Source organism: Malus domestica, chromosome 04, assembly GCF_042453785.1.
Source record: "Malus domestica chromosome 04, GDT2T_hap1".
NCBI lineage: Eukaryota > Viridiplantae > Streptophyta > Magnoliopsida > Rosales > Rosaceae > Malus > Malus domestica.
Genome location: NC_091664.1, coordinates 6,114,870 through 6,141,148, shown reverse-complemented (window position 1 = coordinate 6,141,148; position 26,279 = coordinate 6,114,870). Strand labels below are relative to the sequence as shown.

At 38.1% G+C, this 26,279-nt stretch overlaps 1 protein-coding gene across 1 annotated transcript; it reads left to right on the top strand.

Moving 5' to 3' along the window:
* Window positions 1-11,649: 11,649 nt before the first annotated feature.
* Window positions 11,650-14,821, top strand: LOC103403700 (heptahelical transmembrane protein 4-like). The gene is made up of 4 exons (XM_008342540.4): window positions 11,650-11,931; window positions 13,053-13,290; window positions 13,441-13,717; window positions 13,967-14,821. The coding sequence occupies exons 1-4, from the start codon at window positions 11,907-11,909 to the stop codon at window positions 14,618-14,620; spliced, it is 1,194 nt and encodes a 397-aa protein (XP_008340762.2). The 5' UTR covers window positions 11,650-11,906; the 3' UTR covers window positions 14,621-14,821.
* The last annotated feature ends 11,458 nt before the right edge of the window (window positions 14,822-26,279 follow it).

Sequence of the window (26,279 nt, the reverse complement as noted above, 5' to 3'; positions counted from 1 at the left end):
AGCAAATTCAAAGTTTTGATTACCTTAAAATACAATCTTCAAGACCATATGATAGTTGATTTAAACATTCGATATAAATTGAGAGATTGGGAAGTTGAAAGAAAAAAAGATTGCAAAGGGACTTGAGTTTTATAACTTTATATGCATTTGGACAAATGAATTGGGAGTAAATTTGAAAAAAAAGAAGAAAAAACTAGTGACCAACAAATAAATTATGATATTTCTTACTTTTTATGTATTTATGTGTTGTTTTTGGGCCCCCTCCGAGGTGGGGGTTCTAAACGGACGCCTACATGAACTACCCTGAGGGCCGATCCTACAAGTGAATTATTGATATAGTAGTGCCAAAATATTTAGTTTCAAATGGCTAAAATATGGATTAAATAGTGAGTGAACAACTGCAAGATACATGGTTGAATCTTTGCCTGATACATGTGTTTGGGTTAAAAACTTAAACTTTGGGCTCAGAAGGGAGTTGACCCAACAAAGAGGAGGAAAGCCCGAAGTCCAGCCCAAGTCCAGAAGGCAGAAAAGGGCTTTCCTGACTAGATGCAGATCATTTGCACCACTTGCTCACCTACCCAAGGGCCAAGTGGTATAGACCTGCCAGCTAATCAGCCCAAAGTACTTTACAGTGGCAGTACAAGTAAATAGTTGATGAGTCATTATCCTTCAGATTGCATTCGAGCAAGATTGCTGCTACAGGGGGTCAAGCCAAAGTGTCTATAAAAGAAGAAAGAAAAATTGAAGTTAAAGACACTCAAACAACCAAACAAATACAGACACTCAAACAACCAAACAAATACAAGCACAAACTCTGCTCAAAACCAGATTTGCCTTCAAAACGAAGCTGTAGTCAGCCCAAGCCTTCATCCTTTTCGGGATAAACCTTTGTAATAGCTCTGCTACTTGGTCAAAAACCTGCTGTAGTATCGATTTCTTTTTGTAAACTCATCTCCCTACCCTTTTTTCTAAAAAGTTTTCAACCCCCTGATAAACCACAAAGATAGGAAGTTGCAAGACGATCAGCCTTGCCCGACAAGGTTAAACCTTGCCCGACCCTCTTTGTTTTCGTCTTTTTATTCATTAGCCTAGCAATATGTTGTATACTACAAGTTGTATTCAAGTTATTTCTAGTAATATGGCTATTAAAAGACTCTCTCAGCGCTTGAATCCGATTTGAATATGTCTTCATAGTTCAAACCAGATCTAAGTTCTAAACCCTCGGGCATGTAAGATTTGATCATCCAAAAGTCCTTGGCCTCAAGGCATAAAAAAGAACCTTATGTGGACTTAACTCATCCACGACAAGCTTTGATAAACAAGAAATCCGAAGTTACTTGGGGCGCAAGTAATCAACCTATCACCTAGTTTTATTTCCATTATATTATGATCACCATAGAACGTTGAGTATAGAATGAATTCTGATGGGAAGCCTCAAGGCCTATATCTAAGGCCCCACAAAGGCACCTATTTGGATTCATTTTGTCCTTCATGCTAGGGCGACGAGTATAGAAGGAATTCTGATGGGAAGCCTCAAGGCCTATCTAAGGCCCTACAAAGGCACCTATTTGAGTTCATTTTGTCCTTCGGGCTTAGGTAATCAGAAGTATAATGGTTATAAGATTTATATAACCAAGGAAACGAACCATATGTATATATTCAAATACTAAGTTAGTTATTAACGGGAAGCCTCAAGGCCTACACCTAAGGCCCTACAAAGGCACCTGTCATAACTAAAATAGTCTCTTGGATATATATACAATTAACATTCAACATCCGTTTTACATCTGCCATGCTGAAGATGGCAGTGGCACGCCTGAGCACTTAAAAGTTAATCTTGATTGTGAGCCTCAAGGCCTACACTTAAGGCCCTACAAAGGCATCTTTCAAAGTTAACTTTGTCATTCTCTTTCAGCCTTGCCCGACAAGCCTTGCCCGACAAGCCCGCCAGTGAAGCAGAAGCCTGATAGAAAGTATTAACCAGCGCCAACCTCTCGGGGAGCTGTGTGCTCGTCGGCCAGGAAACGTTCCCAACGGAAATTCCCACCACGAACAACATGTGCATACACAATTTTCAGGGTCAAATAATTACAGACATGATATATAAACCATTTGATGCAACATTCGAAAACAGACTTGTAGCAAGCGATTGCAAATACGTTATAACAAACATGAATATAATCGCGATATAACAGAAAACCATTGACCACAACATTTATAAACGATTTGTAATAGCATCTATATGGTTATATCAAAGCAGTTGAAAACAACAGCAACAACAAATTATAATTCCAGGATTCGATATTTAAGCTTTAGTTCTGCATGCATATTTTAAACTGGAAGAACTATTAGATAAACATGTAGAGTTCAGCAGTGTTTCTTATTGGTCTTGATAGCACAAAACTATGCTCTGATACCAATGGTAAACTTTATCAGTTCATGCTAATCAAAACACATAACCTTACTTACCTGGAGAAGACAACATGATGAATTATTGGATGATCAAACACAAGGACGGAATAGTTTGAAGCACTTCTACGCACTGCTGCTTCTTATACAAGGAACTAATGGGTACTTGATAAGAGCATATTTATGTGACTTAGTTAGCTTGTTTTCTTGCATTTTCATAGTTAGTTTCTGTTTATTATAGTGATTTAAGCTATTTTCATGTGTTTGTAGGTCCAAATGAGCCTAAGATTGTGGTGTGTTAGCAGCATGCATAGGGATCTCAAACTTATATAGGCCTCACGTCCCTCGAATCCTACCTACTAACGGATACTAGTAACCCTAATGAGCCTATAACTACAATACTAAAGCCCACATAATTGTATTCCACACAAGAACCCAGATCCAGAGCCTCTTCTCCGGCTTTAACTTTCAGCCGATGCCCCTTGCTCTTGCTCGGGGTAGGCAGTAACCCGTTACTTCCTATTTTTTACAGTCTCATTCTTCCCTCCTCCTTCCCTCCTTCCCTCATTTGCCTGTTTCATCTTTTTCCTCCCCTTTCACTTCCTCTGCTCCATCCCCCTCACTGCATCCATCTCTCATCTCCTTTTTTCCAGTCTTCTTCTTTCGTTTTATTCCTGGTTCTCTATGAGTTTATCTCAGTTTTCCCTGAGCTAGGTCTCAACTATCCCCTGAACTTGTCTTAGATATGGGCTTCATGGCCCTTATCAGGCATATTTTGCCTACTGTTACTGCTTTCTGTCTTTTAACTTTCTGTCATCCGTCCTTCTTAGTTGTGATACTCCATTCATATCCTACCATGTACTCGGATAGGCGGACTCCGATCAGGAATACGATACCAAATCTACTACCCTCATTCACTTCCCTTCCCCCAACTGGCATGCCAATGTTGGATCCCCATCGAGGCCAAGTGTTGGGTATTTTACATACCCCCTTAGCCTCACTCTCTACTCGTATGATATTTTGTTTGTATATATTTGCAGGGGTTAGTGAAAGGGATTTAGATATGGTGTCTACTTTCTCGGTTCGTAGTTTGGCTTTCTCCAAGGATGTGACCGCGGCAATGATGTGGTCTTTGCTACTGGAGATTAGGGTTTTTTATTGTCTATTTTATGCTCCCTTTGAGCCTAAGTTTGTGTGGTTGTATTTTGAGTTGCTACTCTTATTTTGCTTGGGCCTTTTACTTTTCCTGTAGTTGTTTATCCCTTTTTTTTAGACGTTGTACTAGTTTTATCATAATAAAAATTGACTATGTGATAAATAAAATAAAATAAAATAAAATAAAATAAAATTTAGGAAAGATTTGAAAAATTCTCTCCATGTTGTAGGCATGATTTAATGAACGATTGTGGAGGCCATAGAAAGAGAGAAAGGTGCGGCAATAGTAGAGAGAAAAGAGAGATGTGTAATTGTGGGTGTGTTCTATTCCACCCTATTGTGCCTTTATTTATAGTAAAAGGGAAGATTAATTCCTTACCCTTTTAGGATTACAACTCTAATAAGATATTAACTACCAAAGGGAATATAAAAGATATCCCTAGATATGTTGGGATTTACACAATCACATTCCTATTCCAATAGGACTGCAACACTCCCCCTTGAGTGTGTAAATACTGAAACATATGATGCATCAGGTCTTCAGCGATGAAGTAAGTACAATTGATGAAGTCGTCAGCACAATGAGCGAATGCGAGTCTCAGATCAACGGAAGAATGCATAAAAATGAAAACTCACAAAACCTTGCTGTTGTAAAACCCAAGGTGGGACAAAACCCATAGCCTAAGGAGAAAAGTGAAAAGTTGCATTAAGTCAAAACTACACGTCTTTTGGAGGCAAGTAGAATAGCTCACAAAGGTATGATCAGCCAGGATGGGTGCCTCGTTAAAACCTAGTTAGGTAGCAAAAACCTAGTGGGAAAAATACTCCTAATCGTAGGGAAAAAGAGTACATTAAGATCAAGTGAGTATACTTCTAGATACTCCCCCTGATTTTGACATAACTTACAAATGAGAACTACAAGCATTGCATATGATAGTTAGGCATACCAATTCATTGGACAAGCTTCTAGAAGGTTCACTTTGGCAGTGACGTCGTGTAGAGGTCGGCAAGGTTGTCTAGGATCGGCTTGCATGACTTCAATCTTTTGATGCTTTGTAGATGTAGATGTAGACGCAATATGTCTTGGTGTTGACTTCGTTGATGTGTCATGGCTTGGTCGGGTGGATACATGTGGCATAATCTTCATGGATCGTCGTCGGGACTCAACGATGGATGAAAACACAACAAGTATTTCGAATATGCTCAACAAGAACTCCTAACCATGTCTCACTTATGGCGTAGGGAAGTGAGGTGAGTCTTGGAACGATTCGAAGATTTCGTAACTAAGGTCATATCGTCGACCTCCAAGATATTGCAATATCCTTAACGATAAAGACATAACCATTTGGGGAATTTTCCTTGTACGGGTTTGATAAGTAATCAGCGTCAGCGTAACAAACAAGGCAAGCATCATTTCGAGGATCAGAGGATTGGATCCGCTCGACATGCATTAGGATTTTCCCTCGTAGTACCTTTAAGGTACGTCTTTAATACCAATTTAGTGGTTGCGTGTAGGCACGATGCTGCATCTTTACCAAGATCAACAGCGAAGGAGATGTCTTGTCTAAATTCAATGAGCTAAGTACAACGAAGCGCAAAGTTGAACTTTAGATATGGAATTTCAGATTCCATAACCTCTTCAAGGGTCTCATTTTCATATAACGTATGGATGATCATAGGTATACTCAAAAGTAACACCTTCGGGGTGTAGTTCAAGTGGCAGACCATAATACCGTCAGAACAACGCTTGAACTTCAGGTCAAGGCATAAACGAGTTTTCCTAAGATCATTCATCTCAAATTCCATATTCAGGTGCGAGGCAGTTTTCTCAAGCTTTTCCAGAGTCTTAGTGAGATTTGTGTTAACGACATAAACTGTAACTCTAGCAATTTGGAATAAGACTTCATAGTTCAACACGTAAGGGTATAATTCATCCCTAACTGATCAAATAATCACTTAGACGGGTATACCACATCCGTCGGATTGTAAGTGAAAGCCTCAAACAAGTTAAGAGGGTGTTCTGTGGTTTTGGAACTATTTGAACTAGTCCATGTAATTCTTCGGGAACTTACATGTAAATCTTCATATTTATATCCCTATGGAGAAAACACTAACCACATTTCATTATGCTGCTATCAATCACATGACTTTTGAGAGAAACCTTGCGCCGTAAGGCATGCATCATATCGCACTATTTCATTCATCTCATAACGTTTCATTTCCCACTTGTAACATAACAGGGTTACCTTGGGCAGTGTAGGAATGACAGGTCCAATACACACTTTGGTAAGGAATTTGACCTGGATTGTAACTTTAGTTGTCCAATCAATTCTACGTTGTCACTTAATCAACGAAACACGGTTCAATATCGTCGCTTTTCATTTATGTCGGTAGCTATCATATAAGTGAAAACATCATCGATGGTAATCTCATTTCAATTCCATTTAGCTCATCAAAACTAGTATACTGGACTAAGAACTTTAAGTCTCGGGAGTAATCTGGATTAATCTCATGAGATCGAAATGATTTGAGACAGCGATCGAGTTTAGATTCATTGTTATGCCGTATCTTTCACTTTTAGGGAAGTGAATCCTACGAACCAAGTGATCTATTATGCTCCAGGCCAAGACAGATTGATTGGCTATCCGCCAGTGTACTAGACCGTCCAACAAGGGTGTCCAAACCGTCCAACAAGGGCGGCACAACTTCCAAGGATGTTGACTCGACGTCCATTAAATACGTCTATCTAGGCATGTTTACAGCTGGTATATGATCTTGCCACTTTAGCTAGATCAGAGGAATGCGTCTGGAGCAACATTCTGAAATCTAGAATTCATCGCACTTGCTTATCATACTTGTGCGGTATGAGGATCGAGCTGAGACATAGTGGGCAACGTCCACGTAAATTTGCGCCATTCTATAAGAACGTTGACGTTCTTATCTCCCCCTAACAATGGGAAGACTGTCTCATTAAAGTGACAACTTGCATGCAAGGGCTCGAAGAAAGCTAGTGTGAAGGAGAATCATAATGACAAAGATTCACATCCTTCTTTGAGGACCTATGTTGGTACGTTGCGGCGGTGCAACTTAGCACATGGAATGCACACCCAAATGTGTAAATATGAAAATCGTCAGGTTCGTACCCAGTAACTAACTGTAACGTCATATAGGTTGGGAGACAATAGGCCTCAAGGCGGACCAATATAACTGCGTACAAGATTGCATAGCCCTAGGCAGAAACCGAAAACTTGGTATGTTTACCAAAATCTGGGTGATCATTTAAATTGCGCTTTATGATCACTAGGTGAGGCTATTTAGGGTAAACATGGGAATTTGACGTTCAATTATAAACCCAAAATACATGCAATACTTTATAAAAAAAACCATCAATGTAAACTTTTCGGCATTATCCAGTCTCTTGGACTTTAAGGGATAAGTAGGGTGGTGAGCCCTTAATCGGCCAGGAGGTTTAGCAGGAATGTGTGTGAACAAACATGTGACCAGTTTGTCGATTCATCAACCAAAACCATAAGTATTTATATGGTCTGCATTTTGGTTGGATTAGTCCACATATATATTCCCTTGAATCCACTGTGAAAAGAGAGTTGTTTCGTAACTTTGCAAAGAATGATATAGAAAATCAATTTCCCTAATGAGCAGGCTTGGCAAAGTGTGCTTGTTAGCACAAGATCCTTACTTCGGGTAAGGAGATGTGTTGTAGCATCATTATTCGACCTAAGTGTCCTAAATGGTCGTGCCAAAGCAAGTAAACTGCTCAATCACCCAGCTCCAGGCCGGCCACATACGGCGTGTGCCTCAGTTGGGAGACATCTCATTCGCCCCAAATTAAAGCTTCAGGCTCATTTTTGGAGGTGGTGCAAAGATATTTCGCTCTATTTTCATTAGTGGTTTCATTTATGATCATTGTTCTCTCGAATATCCTTAAAAACTCAACGACAGGGAGAATTTAAAGTCCCTTAAATGGAAATTTAGTACCATTCATACAACGAGGTGCGTTCCAAATGCTCTTAATCAGGTTGGATAGACCTAAAGTCGTTGTTAGATATGTGATTTAGGTGTAAAGTTAGTGTGCGTAGTATGCATTCATACAAACAACTAACTTTCCCACATTCCTACCTAATCACGTGTTTAATTAAATCGGTCACATGTATTAAGAAACATGATTCAAACTCATATTCGAGGACAATATCAATAAGATTATCCATAAGTAAAACATACACCAAACTTGAATCCAAGAACATGGAAAAGTGTCCACAAAGTAAATGGTTTACTAAGGGGATTCGGCCAACAAGGTCATCCATGTTAAAATTCTGCTCTTCTAATGATGTTCGGTGGAGCAAAATCAATCTCACATATTGACTATGAGAATAGTACTCCTCAACAACATTGGTAGGGACATGTGCATAACCAATGATCTATTCCATCAAGACGGAAATAGATTCTGCAGGGTTGAGGTTCGGGAATATTATCCCTTATTCTTGAAGTTTTAGGTCTTAGGTGCCAAGGATCACACTTTGGGCATAATGCCACACCTTGGCAGACCCTGATTCTACCATATATTTGTGGTAGTAATCAGATCCGAGAATTTGGTAAACTTCCGCTTTCTACATTAATACTTCAAAGGCGAGTTAGAAACATGGAAGGACAAGAAAAGTATTCTCCAGTCATAACTCGATTGGATTTATAAACTTCATAATTGTACTCATTCATGGACGTAATCATGGTGTGCTTCAGGCAATGTTTTTCATGATTAGACGGTATGTAGAAGCAAGCCAAAGAGCCATGGAATCCTTGTTAGGGAGGTAATTTCGTTTGTAATGTTTCGGGCATAAGTCTAGATCATGGCGGAGGCTTATTCAGCTCTTCCATGCCATTGTTGGCGTCAATGGTTTCTCAGCTTCTTGATAGTCAAGTGAAGATTCACATCTTGTACCCCACATAAAGTGGTTTCTCTTAGAAACGTCCAAATTAGGAAAATCGAATTTGTGACGGTTTGACAATTCACTGATTTAGAGGGAACATGATTGTGATTGGTGCTATGAGAATGAATCATCCATAAGCATCAAAGTTAGAACATTCGAGTTCTAAGACATGGTTTTCATGAAAAACGTTGGGTTTTCATGGGTGTATTGTTTTATGAAAACTTCGGGTTTCAAAGACACTAAATTTCAAACTACAAGTTCAATTTAGTTTATGAACGTTTAGTTCATAAAAGAGAGGTTCCTGCAAGAACACAGAATATAATATGCTGATTTAAGTGTATTGGATTTGGGTTGCTTCATGAACTCAAGTGTAAGAGCTTCGTTACTATGAAAGTATGTCAACGGTTCAAAGTATAAAAATAAATTATTGAATCGTTAATGTCCAAAAGTGACATTCAGGTCAATAATTTTGGATTCATTATCAGATTAATGGACTGCAGGTCACTTTTAATTAATTCAATAGATCAGGACCATTCAAGGTCGATCGTAGAAGCAAAATAATGACTTCGGGTCATATTCACTTTAGATGGCTTGAGGCCTAATAATTAAGAAAATTTAACCTAGTGTGGCTTTAACCAAAAACATCCAAAAAATATTCGGGTATGGTTAAGAAGTGGGGATGTCAAAATGTGGCATCGGGTTGAGAAAAAAAATGATGCAACCTAGCACGTGTGGGCTGGCTGCAACACATAGCCTTGCAACGAAAATTGAAAGCCATTGGGCTTGGGGACACGGCTGCCAAGCAGCCCAGTCTACTGCAAGGTAAGCTACAACATTTGGGCCGAATGTATGGGGGAAAAAAAGAGTAGCACATAGGCTTTTGAAGGCGGGCCTAAAGCACGGGATGGCCGAGTTGACAAGCTCAGCAATGCTGGCTTGGTGGGCCAAGTGGGTGTGACAAGCCCAGCAACTCAGGCTTGTGAGAAAAGGGGCCTATCGATGTTATTATACGGCTTGGAGGGGTTGCAGGCCCATGCAAATATCAAACCCAAGCGCATGCCTGGTTCTCACGCACATGCAGCAAGCCCAAAGGCTGCTGCCTCACGGGTCCAATGCCCAAGCCTTAAGATGCAGGCTCGGTTAAGTTGGCGTGGCTACAGGCCGCGGCTCAGAAAATTTTTCCTAAAATTTAATTGTTTTTTTCTCTTCGAAATTCCTAGAGTTTGAAAAACCCTAATTACTTCTAATTTCTTTCAATTCTTTGACTCACAAATTCCACATAGAATAAATTGTGTAATGCATGAAACAAATATATATATATATATTGATAAATATATAAACAAATACAATATATATATATATATATCGTAAGGAAAATATAAACATAGAGGGGTTCATGCATCATGTGGAATGTTTTCATGCTTCAAGGTCGTTTCAAATATCTTCCTTTATTTTAAGCGTACCTGATTGGCAGAAAACTACAAAAGCCTTTGAATTTGTAGAAGATCGTTCTCATAAAGCCAGAATTGCATCTCCAATGCGTCGTATCACGTTCAACATAGAAAAATTAAATTGAATCAATAGCATGTAGATCAATTCAAAATAATAAATTAATCACAAAAAAGAATGATTAAAACGTAATACTTCTCTAATTGAAGAATAAACTCTATTTAGCGCAACGTCAATAGCTTGCTGATAATGTGTTGTAGGCATAATTTACTGAACGATTATGGAGGCCATAGAGAGAGAAAGGTGCGGCAATAATAGAGAGAAGAGACAGATGTGTAATTGTGGGTGTGTTCTATTCTATCATGTTGTGCCTTTATTTATAGTAAAAAGGAAGGTTAATTCCTTATCCTTTTAAGATTACAACTCTAATAAGATATTAACTACTAAAGGGAATATAAAAGATATCCCTAGATATATTAGGATATACACAATTACATTCATATTCCAATAGGACTGCAACACTCCAATCATACTCACTATCATATCATGTTATTACTATTGCACATTGGCTAGGAGCTCATAAATTTAGGGAGTAATAAAGGAGCTCACAAGGCTACTAGCATTAATTACTATTTTTAATAGATTTTTCAAATAAAAGAATTATATTTCAATCCATTCACATTTAGTATGACTCGTTAAATTCTTTAGTGATCTCTTATATTAGGTTTCCAGTATCTTTTGCTAAAATTAACTAAAATAGAAATAAAATATAAGTTACTTTAATCCATCGTGCTTACTTTGAATCGTTTCATACTTAGTAAAAAATCTCCAATGTTATCATAATCTAACCACGTAAGATGCAAGTGTAGAAGTTCAATACCTTATAAATTCGAGGGTCGAAGTTATGTGATATTTTTATTTTCAATATTTAAATTGAAGGTTTTAAAAGATGTTAGGCTAGGCGGACGGCGATTTAGGGCCTAAGGTTTAGGTAGATTTTAGTAAATATATTATATTTCATTTAAATAAGTGTCTGCTTATACTTAAAATATTTATAATTTCATCATAAACTACAAAATAGAATGACCTATTTATTATGAAGTATTTGAACACATGAAAACATGACGACAAACATATAATGTGTGTTCATTTAAGTATGCAACAAGTTTCTTACAATTTATTAAAAAAATAAAATACAAAATGAAAGTTATCAATTTTCTATCTAAGTGAGTAGCGAGTGCCTAGGTGTTCTAGGCGAGCGCCTCAACAGGTCTAAACGTTATTTCTTAATTTTCAAACGTCTAAACATTAATCAGAACGGTAGCTAGCCGTCTAATGTCTAGACGAAACCTAAACGCTGTTAAGTGAAATTTTTTAAAATAGTGTTTAAACTTCTAATTCATGATAATGAAAAAAAAATCATTTAAAACAATTATGTCATTTTATTTGGGAGGCAGATTCTCTGCAGTCCCAATTCCCGTGCCCTCCTGTTTGTGTGGTCACGATTAAGCCACGTCAATATTTTATATTACTATTTTTTTTATCTTATTATCTTTATAAAAAAAATAATATAAAATATTAACGTGACTTAACCATGACCACACAAAACAGAAGAGCACGGAAGGATACGAAAAGTGGAAAGGCAAAGAAGCTGCCTCCTTTTATCTGTGAGAATGAAATGGACAAAATTGTGTAAAAGTCACGCAGTCGTTGCAGTAGGTAGCCACTTGGCGAGACATCCTCGTGACTCGTGAGAGGCCCTCTCTCACCACTCTTTCAAGTTTCAACATCTGAATTTTTTACTTTTCTGTTTTCTTGGTTAATTGTCTTCCCCTGGACAAGTTTCCCAGGAATGTAAAACTTCTCCCGAGAAAATATCCATTGTTTCCATCGACGCCAAAACCAAACAACATCGAGAAAACTCCCTTTGGGTTTTGAACCTTGATCATGGGTGCTGACTCTCCATTATCAGGTAATTACTTTTCCCCTCATATATTATCTTCTAATTCTGATGTTTTGGTTATCAGCTGTGGATTTTAGTCATGGCATATGAAAGATTGATTGCACTGTGGCCTGGTTTTTCTATTTGTATGTTTTTCATGGGAGTCCTATCAATTTGTTGAGAATTTGTCAAAAGAATTTGAAGTGTCTTTGAAGATTAGAAAAATCCTTGTGATTAGGAATGCTAATCTTAAAATTAGTAGTTATGGGTAAGGAGAAAAGAGAAGAAGGCAGTAAATTTCACAAGAAAAATCTTGGTTTGGATAATCTTCATGTACAATTAAAAGGGACATGCATATTTGTAAAGCCAACAATATGGTTTGATGAAACATTTAATCATCTGTCAATATTCGAGCAAACTCTGAAACAGTATTTGTGTCGCCGGGACGCCCGAAGGGCCGGCCGTATATATCTCGGAGGAAAGCAAGAATGTGGATGGCTTGTATGTCAATGATCAAGTGAACCCCCACATGTAAAATGACTGATAGCGTTTGTGCTGAAATATTTTTGAAATCAATTTTTAGTAAAAATCTAAGTGGATCCTGAAATGTGCTTTTGGAACCTAAAATCAATTTACCAAAAGCGTTTTCAATAATTTAAAAGTACTTTCAAATGAGCCTTTACTTAGGGCCCCATTTGATAATTATTTCGTTTTTAGTTTTGTTTTCATTTTTTCCTTGGTAGAAATAGAGGGAATGTATATGGCGGAATGAGGAATAAAGAAGGGCGGAGGGGAGAAAGTAGAAAACAAAAACTAGAAACTTGAAAAGCTACTAAATATTATTTCCAGTTTTTAGTTTTCACTTTGTGTACTCTTCCATCTACATGTCTTCCACATCCTTCCCGCTGTCATTCCTCCACCTTCCTTTATCCGTCTTTTCTTCTTTGTATTTCTCCTCTATTCCTAACAAAAACGAGAAAACTAAAAACGAAATGGTTACAGATTTTGTTTATATGATGCGTGTTCCCGTATGTAGTTATCTCTCTCCAAGAAAAGCTCTTGGACTTAAATTTTTGACAGACCTTCGTTTGTAGTCTTGTCTGTGCGTAGTAGGGAAATGCTCCTCAATGCTTCTTGTTTCTTGGTTGCAGAAACAAGATCAGTAGAAAATCAATTTGACCGTGAAGATGTAAACGAAACGCGTTCAAAGGAAGCGAAGGGAAAGAGACTCTGGAAGAAAGTTAAATATCAGCTTATTGAATACCATTCATTGCCTTATTTTTTAAGGGACAATGAGTTCATTTTGGGTCATTACCGATCGGAATGGTCATTGAAGCAGGTGTTTCTAAGCATCTTCTCCATTCATAATGAGACTCTTAATGTCTGGACGTAAGTACTCTAGTGCCTAATACTTATTACCGCAATACAATCCGGTTATTTTGTTTTTTGAAGCTGTGCCTCTCAAGTAAAGAACGTTGATTGCTGCTGAGAAATGCTTTTAAGACCATTGCTCTTAATAGTTATTCACATTTTTTGTAGGCATTTGATCGGGTTCTTCCTTTTCCTTTTCCTAACCATATACACAGCAACAAAAGCTCCAGACCTCATGGATCTGTCTTCCCTGCAACGTTTGTCTGACATGATTAGAAGAGCCGATTTGCACAGAATTCATCCAGAACTGTTGAATTGCCTCCCTTCGCTATCTTTGCCGTCTATGGATTTTCTCTCCTCAGTTTCAGGGAATATAAGGGAACTTCTCGCCAATTGCTTGCCTGACCGGTTCTCCCATGGCAATCAAACAGAGAATTCTGTTCTGGTATTGTCCTGCTCCTTGATTAAAAAATGCAACTCCAATGCAAAGATGCCTTTGAGTGCTTTTCAAATTCTATTTGACGTTTTTTTTATTCCCTTTACATGCATGAAATTTTTACCCAGCTACTGATGCACATAACTTTCTGATATAGTCTATAAAATCTGTTCTATATACCGACAGTAACATACTTTTTAATTGGAAGTCCTTTTGTTTCCCAGCCTTATGCCTTTGTTATTTGTTTAACAATTGCAGGATGGAGTAACGGATGACGTGATGAACATGGTGGCCCCCCTTATGTATCGGCCCATAACAAGGTGGCCCTTCTTTGTGTTCCTAGGTGGAGCCATGTTCTGCTTGCTAGCCAGCAGCACATGCCATCTCCTTAGTTGCCATTCAGCGCGCCTTTCCTACATAGTGCACAGATGTGACTATGCAGGCATCGCTGCACTCATCGTGACCTCATTTTACCCTCCTGTCTACTACTCCTTCATGTGCAACCCCTTCCTTTGCAACCTCTACTTAGGTTTCATCACAATACTAGGTATCACCACCATGGTTTTCTCCCTCCTCCCATTTTTCCAAGGAGCCAAGTTTCGTAGCCATCGTGCTTCTCTCTTCTTTGGGATGGGCGTGTCAGGTGTTGTGCCTTTAGTTCATAAGCTCATAGTGTTCAGGAATCAGCCAGAGGCCATCCAGACAACCGGCTATGAGGTGTTAATGGGGGTTCTTTATGGACTAGGGGCATTGATTTATGCTACAAGGATACCCGAGCGGTGGAGACCAGGGAAGTTTGATATTGCTGGGAACAGTCACCAACTTTTCCATATCTTGGTTGTGGCAGCAGCTTACACACACTACCGTGCCGGTCTACTGTACCTAAGATGGAGGGACTTGAAGGGTTGTTAGCTTGTATTGAGACTATAGGAGGACCAACATTGGATAATATTATACAGAGGGTATTTCTAGCCCTTCTGCGTTGGATTTGGATGTGTAGTTAACTTTTGCCTCTGGCCATCTGAAAATTTGTACATATTCCTTTTTACTTGATGAAAAACTTCCAGCAAATGTAATCATAAGTTTGGTAAAAGAAGAAATACCTTTCGTAAACCCGGCAATCATTTTCGAAGGGAAATGATTCGTGCACGCAACTTTGTAAGCGTTTCTGAATGGAAATAAGTAAGGGTGTGCAGAGAGGGGAAGTGGGTGTGCGGATATGACTTCCCTTTTCGATGTGTAGTCAAGTATTGTTTGGATATGTTGTTCGATTTTAAAGGGTTTCATTGATCTCTCTTTCAAATAGCCCTAAATTTTGATTGACCCCGTTGTAATGTTGAAATTTTTTTGCGATCTCAACCAAGTTCTTCGAATGGATTGCCCCTGGTGGTTACGGGGCTTTCCTCTCAAACTTAATGTGTTCTGGGTTTATTTTCTCCTCCCGCATGAATTTCGTGTAAATTATCTTATCGTTGTAAAAAAAATATAACAAGTTCTTCGAAATGAAAACGAAAACGTGGCACCTTCTTAAACATTATTAACACTACTACTTCTGACAACAATAATTAAAGTAGGGATGGGCTAGATTCAGTTTGACACCAAATATATTACCAAACCAACTAGCATTTAATAGTTCAGTTTAGTTGTCCAACACCGCAATTGAAACCAAAACAAACCAAATCATTGTTAATCGGTTTGATTTGGTTGGTTCAAGCCTATTCTCCATACATCAATAAAAAAATGTCTAACATTTCAACAGTTTTAATTTTCTAAATAACTTTACACCTCACAAATTCCAATTCGATCAAAAGGTTTAATTTTTTTGGAACATAAATTTTCATCAAGTGAACTAGAACTAAGTTCAATTAAATAAAGTCTTGTATTAGCAATCCATTTATTAGTTACAATCAGACATAAGCCTTTAAGCACAAATAACCTTTCGCCTATAAGCCTAAAGTACACATAAGCTTAAATCTCCAAATTGTTAATAGTCTCTACAACTTTTAATATATTGTAAAATTGAGGGTATGTGTGCAGTGAAATTAATGAAACAAGACACAATATTTACGAGGTTCCTCTATAGTCAGTGTGACTGGAGTACGTCCTCGGGGCAGCAGTGGTGCTTTCATTCATTATTTGGAATAATAGGAGTACAAATATAACTCTCTATTCTCTCCTCAATTCTTCCATAATTTCCTCTCTTGTTGATGTATTCTCCTCCTTCCCCTCTTAATTATATTTTATAGGCAAAATCATTTACCTACTACACCCACTAATGCTTTGGTGTCTTCCACACTAACAAACAATGGACATCCATATTTACAACACTCTTGTAATGACCTGTCCCGGATTTTACGAATCAGAAGGGCAATTTTGTAATTTCACTTTGGTTGGGAGATAGTTTGGAATGGTTGCTTTTTGGATCTTGTTTGGTGTGCCATGTGGGGCCCACTTTCCTTTTTGGTCCCCCAGCCCACTCTTTCTTCTCCTCTCCTCCTCCCCGTGTCTCTCTCTGAAAACCATACAACTCTCAAACCCTTTTTTTTTTTAGGAAAACTAATGAAAAGGGCTTGAAAACTTTGAGTTTTAATGATAAGGACAAAATAAAGGGTAAAGTGAATAGTACCAGGATTGACTTTTTAGTGTAAAAATGTGGTTTTTCGTTAAAGTGAACAGTACCTGGTGCTTTTCGTTAAAGTTCCCTTTTTTCTCTCTCTCTCTCTCTCCCTCGCTGCAACCTCTATCTCCCTTCGAGCTTGACTCGCACACACACAACCACATTGACGAAACTTCCCACCTAACCACCACCACCATCTGAACATTGTGACCTCAAAACTGCAGGCTAGAAGCAGTGTACCCTAACAATGATCGAGGCACTGTTCACAGTCTCCCTTGACGAGTTACGACAGATGGTAAGGTCCTAAACCCTTTTTCATCATCCTTCCCTCATCTTAGGTTGAAGACTAACTCCCTTGTACATGTTTTGGACATCGAAACTATGAAGAAACTACTCGAGGACACTTTCCCAGTTTTTCGGCAACCTGTGCCTTCCAGTCCATTTTTCGGCCAACTTATGCCATTGCACGGCTCCAAAATGGTACGAATCTCTTCTTCTCATCCTAAGCTTCATTTTGGCTTTTGAATAATTGCAAATGATGTAGAAATGAGCTCAAATGGAGCTCGGGTGTTGCCCAGTTTCCGGCCAAACCCACGACCTGAAACAGGGTCGACACGACCAGTTACCTTTAAACCAGGATCCAAAACCCAAGTTGTTACTAGGCTCAACTATCCAAACCGGACCATGTTACCCGGCCCAACCCAGGCCTTCGGCCCACTAAACCAAGCCCAGACCCAAACCCAGAACCTTTGGCCCAACCTAGACACTAAGCCCAGACCCAAAACCTAGATTCGACATGACCCGACCGGTTCCCAAGTTCCATATCAGCGCGTGGGCCCTGTCTTGGCCGACGCGTAGAGCATACGTGCCTTCGCATGAGGTATTGTGTTCCACCGCCGTCAACGACGGCGCCGGCGACTTTTTCAACCAGTTTTCCTGTGACTTAACTCAGCGCGTGGGAGTTCCCAAGGTCTCTTCTTAGGTTTTTCGACGTCCTGAATTCGTATAGGATGTCCGTTTTCCCAAATTAAATCGTTTTAGTATAGTTTTATTAATTGGTCCCTTTATGTGCTTAGGTGCATTTGTTTGTGGTGTTTCCGTCCTTGCACAGCTCCTCGATGACAGAGTATCTGTGGGTGGACCCTTTCCAAAATGCATGTTTTTACTATTAGAAATGCATACATGAAAAGCATGATTTTATGACTATGTTTTATGAAATGTTTATGAGTAAATCAGATATATGCTTTATCGAATTTATGTTTACTGAGATATCTATGAATATGGATTTATGATATGATTGCTTGAGCTATTAAGCTCTGATGAGATATATTTTGGAAATATTATGTTCATGATTTTCTGTACTTACTTAGTAGTTATTCATACGATGTGCCTACGGGCGAATGATACTTATATATGGCTTCAGTTGGGAGATGTAGTGTCTACGAGCTGAAGATATTTATATATGGCTTCAGCCGAGAGATGTAGTGCCTACGGGCGAAAGATTTTTATATATGCCTTCGGCAGGGAGATGTAGTGCCTACGGGTGAGATATTTATTTATAGCTTCGGCCGGGAGATGTAGTGCCTACGGGCGGAAGATCTTTATATATGGCATTGGCGGGGAGATGTAGTGCCTACAGCCGGAAGATATTTATATATGGCTTCGGTAGGGAGATGTAGTGCCTACGGACGATTGTGATACCACTACTAAGCACACTATATGATATATGTTTTACGAAGGTTTTATCGCATGCCAGGGTTTTCGGAAAACCTATTACTTATTATGATATATGAGTTTTCTAAAATGGGGGTTTGTACGTTGATCAATAATTGTTTTAGTATTACTTATTTATAAACTTGGTCCATTCATATTTTGTTTTGCACCCCCTCAGGACTTTGAATCGAGGCGTACAATCTCGGCGTCAAGGCATTCCTGCATCAGTAGCTTCGAGTTCTCTCGGTGTATGACCCATTCCTTATATTATTCCTTCTTCAATATTCTGGTTTAGTTGTATGCTCCGAACACGTTCCACAATTGCATATTCATTACAGTTAAATTTTTGAGTTTTATTTATGTTCATTCTTTCTTCATAGTTCTCATGCATGTTAGTATGGCTTTATCACTTTCGGGTGTCGGCCAGCACGTGCCTACCCTGGTGTTTGGAGGATATCAGGGTCGAGCGTGTCAATTTGGTATCAGAGCATGGTTTGTTCAGAGCATACTTAGGATCTTCTGTTAATGTAGTAATGTGTCGGCCTTGACATCATTTGGATGTCATGGTTTCCTGATTTTGGTGCGTTTTGGCACAGTTGTGCAAACATTTTCTGTCTGAAATGTCACTTTATGTTCGAAGTACAAGAATTTATGTCGGGATTGTGCCTTACCAGTGACGAAATGGATTGATGGATGACTTTCATCAGTGGACTAATACTCTACGACATGCGTTCCTTAAGAATGGTAGGCAGAGTCGGATCTACATAAATGTGTTGGGAAATGAAAAATTTTAGTGGTATGAGGTTTGATCAAGACCAGTTAGAGATCTAATACGGTGATGTTACTTTGTGACATGCGTTCTTTAGGAATGGTGGGCAGAGTCATATCTATGGGGAAATTGCTCGAAACACCTGAAGTTCGTGTTGAAGAAAGCGAATAAGCGCTAGTTGTTTGCGAAGTTTAGCAAGTGTTAGTTTGGTTGGACCGAATCATTGTTCTCGAACTTGTTGTTGCCACTGAGGGAAATTAATGTGAACCCTCAGAAGATTTCTTGGTGATCTTCGTATCGTTGACCTTCTTGCTTACTCCAACAACAAGGTAAAGATCAATAAGCATCGACAGTCAGTTGTACACCAAATTCTTCAAACTTTGACTTTGTTTAGATTAAATACTTTTCTTGGAAGACTTTTTTATAGCAGAAGTTATTCTCATCAATTTCCAAAAGGGTTGCGATCGTAGAAATTGAAAATTCGTACAAGGTGTTGTGAAATACAAAATATCTTTGGTCTTGTCAATTTTTATCGGCAGTTCTTAACAATTCTTTGTGCTTAGCCTTATTCCTTTTGGCTAGGTAGCAAGTCAATCTTGTTGGAGATGTTGAAGGTGAATGAAGTTTCTAACAACTGAAGTATTGTCTCACTTGATCATTGTTCTTGTACTTTTCGATGACATTGATCAATTTCAAATTCTAAGGTGATGCGTTATCAAATGTTTAGCTACACACTGATGAAGCATGATCGTGTGACACGTGTGCCACTTGACGATTGGAACTGCATGAGGTGAACCATTCTATCTACAACCATGAGCCAACGGTTACTATTATACCCCACCCCTAAGATTATTGTAATTTCACATTTTCCCCTAAAGATTTATTGAAGTTACAAATTGGTCCCCTATCATCTACCCAATCAAAATCCTATTTCTAGATTCTCTCCCTTTTTTTACTTGCCACGTGGCAGCCCATTAACTCGCCATATCTCTCTCTCTCCTTCCCCCCCCCCCCGAGTCAACTCTCACACTCTCTCGCACTTTCCCTTCCCGATCTACCCACACACACACCCATCCCCACACACAAAACTTCACGACACCACTACCAACTTAAGAGGACCACCCATCTCTCTCCCTCGTCTCTATGAAGCACGACGAAGCCCAGAAACCTCGCGAGTTTTCCCGGCAAACCTTGTGGCATTCAAGGCGTTTTCCAGCCCCTTCTGTCCACCCCACGACTAATTGAAGGTACCAAATATCTCCCTATCGTCTCTAGCTTCATTTTGGTGGGTAGATCGTGGCCACTCTCCCTTCCCGATCTACCCACACACACATTCATCCTCACACCCAAAACTTCATGACACCACTACCAACTTAAGAGGATCACCCCCCTCTCTCCCTCGTCTCTATGAAGCACGGCGAAGCCCAGAAACCTCGCGAGTTTTCCCGGCGAACCTCGTGGCATTCAAGGCGTTTTCCAGCCCCTTCCGTCCACCCAACAACTAATCGAAGGTACAAAATATCTCCATATTGTCTCTAGCTTCATTTTGGTGCATAGATCGTGGCCTAGGGGTAAGTGTTGGCAACGACCGGAGCTCGGAAGAGTACGACCTTCTTCCTCGGCGAGGAAAAGGCCTTCAAGCCCAAAACCATATAACTAAGGCCTTTGGGCCTAAACAAAAGCCCAATTCTTTGGAAACCCAAACCCAACCCCTATGTCACTAAGGCATCTGGGCCATTTAGAACTCAGGCCTTCGGCCCGTTAACCTTATAACCCTTTTTATTTATTAAAATCCCAAAACCCTTTTGCTTTAGGCTGGGCTTTCAAGCCTAGGCTCTTTGACCCAAAACTCATGCTTTGGTGTCTTCCACACTAACAAACAATGGACATCCATATTTACAACACTCTTGTAACGACCCATCCTGGATTTTACGAATCAGAAAGGTAATTTTGTAATTTTACTTTGGTTGGGAGATATTTTGAAATGGTTGATTTTTGGATCTTGTTTGGTGTGCCATGTGGGGCCCACTTCCTTTTTGGTCCCCCGACCACTCTCTATTCTCATCTCATTCTCCATGTGTCTCTCTCTGAAAACCATACAACTCTCGGACCTCTTTTTCTCTCTTTCTCCCTCTTTGTAACCTTTATATTTCTCCGAGCTTGACTCATACACACACTACCACAGTGATGAAACTCCCCACCTGACCACCACCACCATCTGAATTATGACCTCGAAACCACAAGCTAGAAGCTGTGTAGCCCAACAATGACCAAGGCACTGTTCACCGTCTTCCCCGTCGAGTCATGACGAAGGGTAAGGTCCTAAACCCATTTTTATCGTCCCTATCTCGTCTTGGGTTGAAGACTAACTCCCTTGTACATTTTTTGGATGTCGAAACTACGAAGAAACTACTCGGGGACACTTTCGTAGTTTTTCGGCAAGAACCCATGCCTTCCAGGCCATTTTTCGGCTAACTCTGGCCACCACACGGCTCCAAAATGGTACGAATCTCTTCTTGTCATCCTAAGCTTCATTTTGGCTTTTGATTAATTGCAAATGATGTAGAAATGAGCTCGAACGAAGCTAAAAAAATGTTGCCCAATTTCAAACCAAACCCATGGCCTGAACCTGGTCTACCCAACCCATTACCCTTAAACTTAGATCCAAACAACAAGTTGCTACCCGACTCGACTATCCAAATTGGCCCAAACCTTGGGCTATGCTACCCGACCCAACCCAAACCTTCAGCCCACTAAACCAAGCCTAGACCCGAAACCCAAATTCCACCCAACCCGACCAGTTCCTAAGTTCCAGGTCAGCGCGTGGGTTCACGCGTAGGGGGTGCCTGTCTTGGCCGACACATAGAGCACAAGCGTATTCACCAAAGATATTGTGTTCCACTGTCTTTCACGACAGCATCAGCAACTTTTACGACCAACTTTCAGGCGACTCAACTTGGCGCGTGCTTTGGTGAGTGGCCTTTCGGGTTGCCGCCATGTGTGGGAGTACCTAAGGTCCCTCTTTAGGTTTTTTGACGTCCTGAATCCATTTATGACGTCGTTTTCCCAAATTCAATCATCTTAGTATAGTTTTATTAATTGGTCCCTTTATGTGCTTATGTGCATTTGTTTGTGGTGTTTCCGTCCTCGCTAATTGCACGGCTCCTTGACGACAGAGTATCTGTGAGTGGACCCATTCCAAAATGCATGTTTTTACTATTAGAAATGCATACATGAAAAGCATGATTTTATGACTACATTTTATGAAACGTTTATGAGTAAATCGGATGTATGCTTTATCGAATTTATGTTTACTAAGATATCTATGAATATGGATTTATGATATGATTGTTTGAGCTATTGAGCTTCGATGAGATATATTTTAAATTGAAGATCGAATTCATTCATTGTATTCATATAGGGTCAAGGAGTGTAGCTGTAAAAAATCATCAAAATCGGAGTTAAAATAACCATTAAATCGTGTTTTTTCGTAGATAACTGTCGAAAAGTTTTGTCCCATTACTTGATCTTTGAATGTTTGTTTTTTTCGATTTTTGGCATATGCGATCTTGAAGCATATACAAACAAGTTTGACGGTTGGATCGTTGAAACTAGTTTCGTAGAATGTGTATCCCATCCAAACAATAGATTCACTAACACTTAGAGTTTATTTACACTTTCATCAAGTATAACATAAGATTTTGCGGTATCCACTATTGTAAATTTTTTAAATTGAAAATCGAATTCATTCATTGTATTCATATAGGGTCAAGGAATGTAGCTGTAAAAAATCATCAAAATCGGAGTTAAAATAACCGTTAAATCGTGATTTTTCGTTTATAACCGTCGAAAAATTTTGTCCGTTACTTGATCTCTAAATGTTTGTTTTTTGCAATTTTTGGCATATGCGATCTTAAAGTATATATAAACATATTTGAAGGTTGGATCGTTGAAATTAGTTTCGTAGAATGCGTATCCCATCAAAATAATAGATTCACTAATACTTAAGAGTTTATTCATACTATCATTAAGTATAACATAAGATTTTGTGGTATCCACTATTGTAAATATTTTAAATTGAAGATCGAGTTCACTCATTGTATTCATATAGAGTCAAGAAGTGTAGTTGTAAAAAATCATCAAAATCAGAGTTAAAATAACCATTAAATCGTGATTTTTCGTTTATAGCTGTCGAAAAGTTTTGTCCCATTACTTGATCTCTGAATGTTTGTTTTTTGCAATTTTTGGCATATGCGATCTTAAAGTATATCTAAACATATTTGAAGGTTGGATCGTTAAAATTAGTTTCGTAGAATGCGTATCCCATCAAAACAATAAATTCACTAACACTTAAGAGTTTATTCATACTTTCATTAAGTATAACATAAGATTTTGTGGTATCCACTAGTGTAAATATTTTAAATTGAAGATTCATTCATTGTATTCATTTAGGGTCAAGGAGTATAGCTGTAAAAAATCATCAAAATCGGAGTTAAAATAACCATTAAATTGTGATTTATCGTTGATAACTGTCGAAAAGTTTTATCTCGTTACTTCATCTCTAAATGTTTGTTTTTTGTGATTTTTGGCATATGAGATCTTGAAGCACATACAAACAAGTTTGACGGTTGGATCGTTGAAATTAGTTTCGTAGAATGCGTATCTCATCAAAACGATAGATTCACTAACACTAGAGTTTATTTATACTTTCATTAAGTATAACATAAGATTTTGTGGTATCCACTAGTGTAAATTTTTTAAATTGAAGATCGAATTCATTCATTGTATTCATATAGGGTCAAAGAGTGTAGCTGTAAAAAATCATCAAAATCAAAGTTAAAATAACCGTTAAAACGTAATTTTTCATTTGTAACCGTCGAAAAGCTTTGTCCTGTTACTTAATCTTTAAATGTTTGTTTTTTCCAATTTTTGGCATATGTGATCTCAAAGTATATGCAAACATGTTTGACGGTTGGATCGTTGAAATTAGTTTCGTAGAATGCGTATCCCATCAAAACAATAGATTCACTAACACTTAAGAGTTAATTCATACTTTCATTAAGTATAACATAAGATTTTGTGATATCCACTAGTGTAAATATTTTAAATTGAAGATCGAATTCATTCATTGTATTCATATAGGGTCAAGGAGTGTAGCTGTAAAAAATCATCAAAATCGGAGTTAAAATAACCGTTAAATCGTGATTTTTCGTTGATAACCGTCGAAAAGTTTTGTCCCGTTACTTGATCTCTAAATGTTTGTTTTTTGCAATTTTTTGCTAATGCGATCTCGAAGCATATACAAACAAGTTTGGCGGTTGGATCGTTGAAATTAGTTTCGTAGAATTCATATACCATCAAGTTCAATGGTGTGTATATATATTTATTAAGTAGATTTAAATTTATTTATTTTGTACGTATAATACTTAAGAAATTGAATGGTATGTATATTTAAGCAGATCCAATGGTCGCCAATTTTTAATATTTAATTTAATATATATATATAATTATTATAGTTTTTAGGGGCATAAAATTGTTAAATTAATGTATATAATTATTATAGCATATTTTTAGGGTTATATAAAATTATAAAACTAATATTTTGCTTATCGTGTATCGTGATATCCACGTGTATATTCGAACCAACCCGTTATCTTAAGAGGTGCTTATCGGGTTACCCGATAACAACCCGATTCGTTATCGTGTCGACCCAAACACTTGTTAATTTTGTGTCGTGTCGTGTCGGGTTATCGGGTCGTGGCAGGAATTGTCAGGCCTAATGATGATCAAGGAAATTCATGTCTGATCTTTTTACATGATGGAACTTTTGGTCCAATCATTTTATATGATAAGGATCAAGAAATTGTAGGTTCTGATCTGACAAGGAACTTCGAGTCCTGTATATACTCATCATAACAAAAGAAGTACAATAAATAAATTAAAGCAATATGCGGTAATTCCAGCCATAATAAATAAATTGCTTTTAAGTAAATAAAGCTTATGACAAGGACTTTAATTCAATACTATTCACATACATCAAAGCTTAAAGTAAAGGGCAATAATTACACCCACCGTAAATTAATTGCTTTTAAGTAAATGGAACTTGTGAAAGGGCTTTAAACTATCAACATTCACATAAATAAAGCAATAATAGAAAAGGGTGATGATTAAGTTTCCATCATTTTTTTTTCTTTTCTTTTTCTTTGTATGCCACTTCCTTTTGTTTCATCCCTTTTATTTTTTTTTTATTTTTTTTATTTTCACAACTCTAAGTCCTTTTAGTTACTCAAGGAGTAATGATAGCAATAAGTCTCAATTTGTGTTCCTACTCCGGTAAGTTTCGAAAGAGTCGAAACGGTTCCCATAAGTTTTGGAGTCAAGAGGAGTGCCTGCAACTTATGAGAAGATCAAACTATTAGATTTAACTCAAATTTTAGTACGATATGGATAAGAGGATACCGAACAACTTTCGTGAAGAAATAGTTTTGACTGAGCTACTAAAAACAGAGTTTTGGTACTCATAAGATGGCTGTTCAGTTTTCTGCAGGATTGGAAACTAGGTTGGTGCTTCAAACATTTGTGATGATTGCACCATTGGAATTTTCTGAAAATTTGATATGTTATAGATACTGGGTGGACGAACAACTTTCAAGAAGAAAGTATTTCAATCTGAGGTCAGCAAGTTGGAGTTTAAAGGCTGTTTACATGGCTGTCAGATTTTCTACGAATTTTGAGTTTGTACTCTTTTGCTTCTACAAAGGATGATATACAATCATACAACAAGATATATAGTTGCTTCAAGAAAATCAATAGTACAAAGATTTGAAGATGAAATGAAAGATTTTTTTATCTGTGAGATTCCAGTTGACATAGGTGAGAGGTAGGTAGTGCTTCACTGGATTTGTGGCGTTGTGTTTTCCACTGACACGAGAGCTTCTCGTGTTGATAACATGTTGTAAAATTAACGGTATATGTGTAGTGGAATAAATGAAACAAGACACAATATTTACGAGGTTCCTCTACAATCAGTGTGACTGGAGTACGTCATCAGGGCAGCAATGGTGCTTTCATTCATTATCTGGAATAATAGGAGTACAAAGATAACTCTCTCTATTCTCTCCTCTCTTCTTCCATAATTTCCTCTCTTGTTGATGAATTCTCCTCCTTCCCCTCTCATTCATTTTATAGACAAAATCCTTTACCTACTACACCCATTAATGCTTTGGTGTCTTCCATACTCATGCTTTGGTGCCTTCCACCCTAACAAACAATGGACATCCATATTTACAACATAATATATGTACGCTTAGACATCTAAATAACCCATTATATGTGTAAAATAAGTAAAAATTATAATTAAAAGATATACAATCGATTCAGTTTAGTTTTGGTCAATTTCAAAAGTGAAACAAAACAAACCAACATAAAATCGGTTCAGTTTTTAAATTGTGTAACTTGTTTCTCGTCAAAAT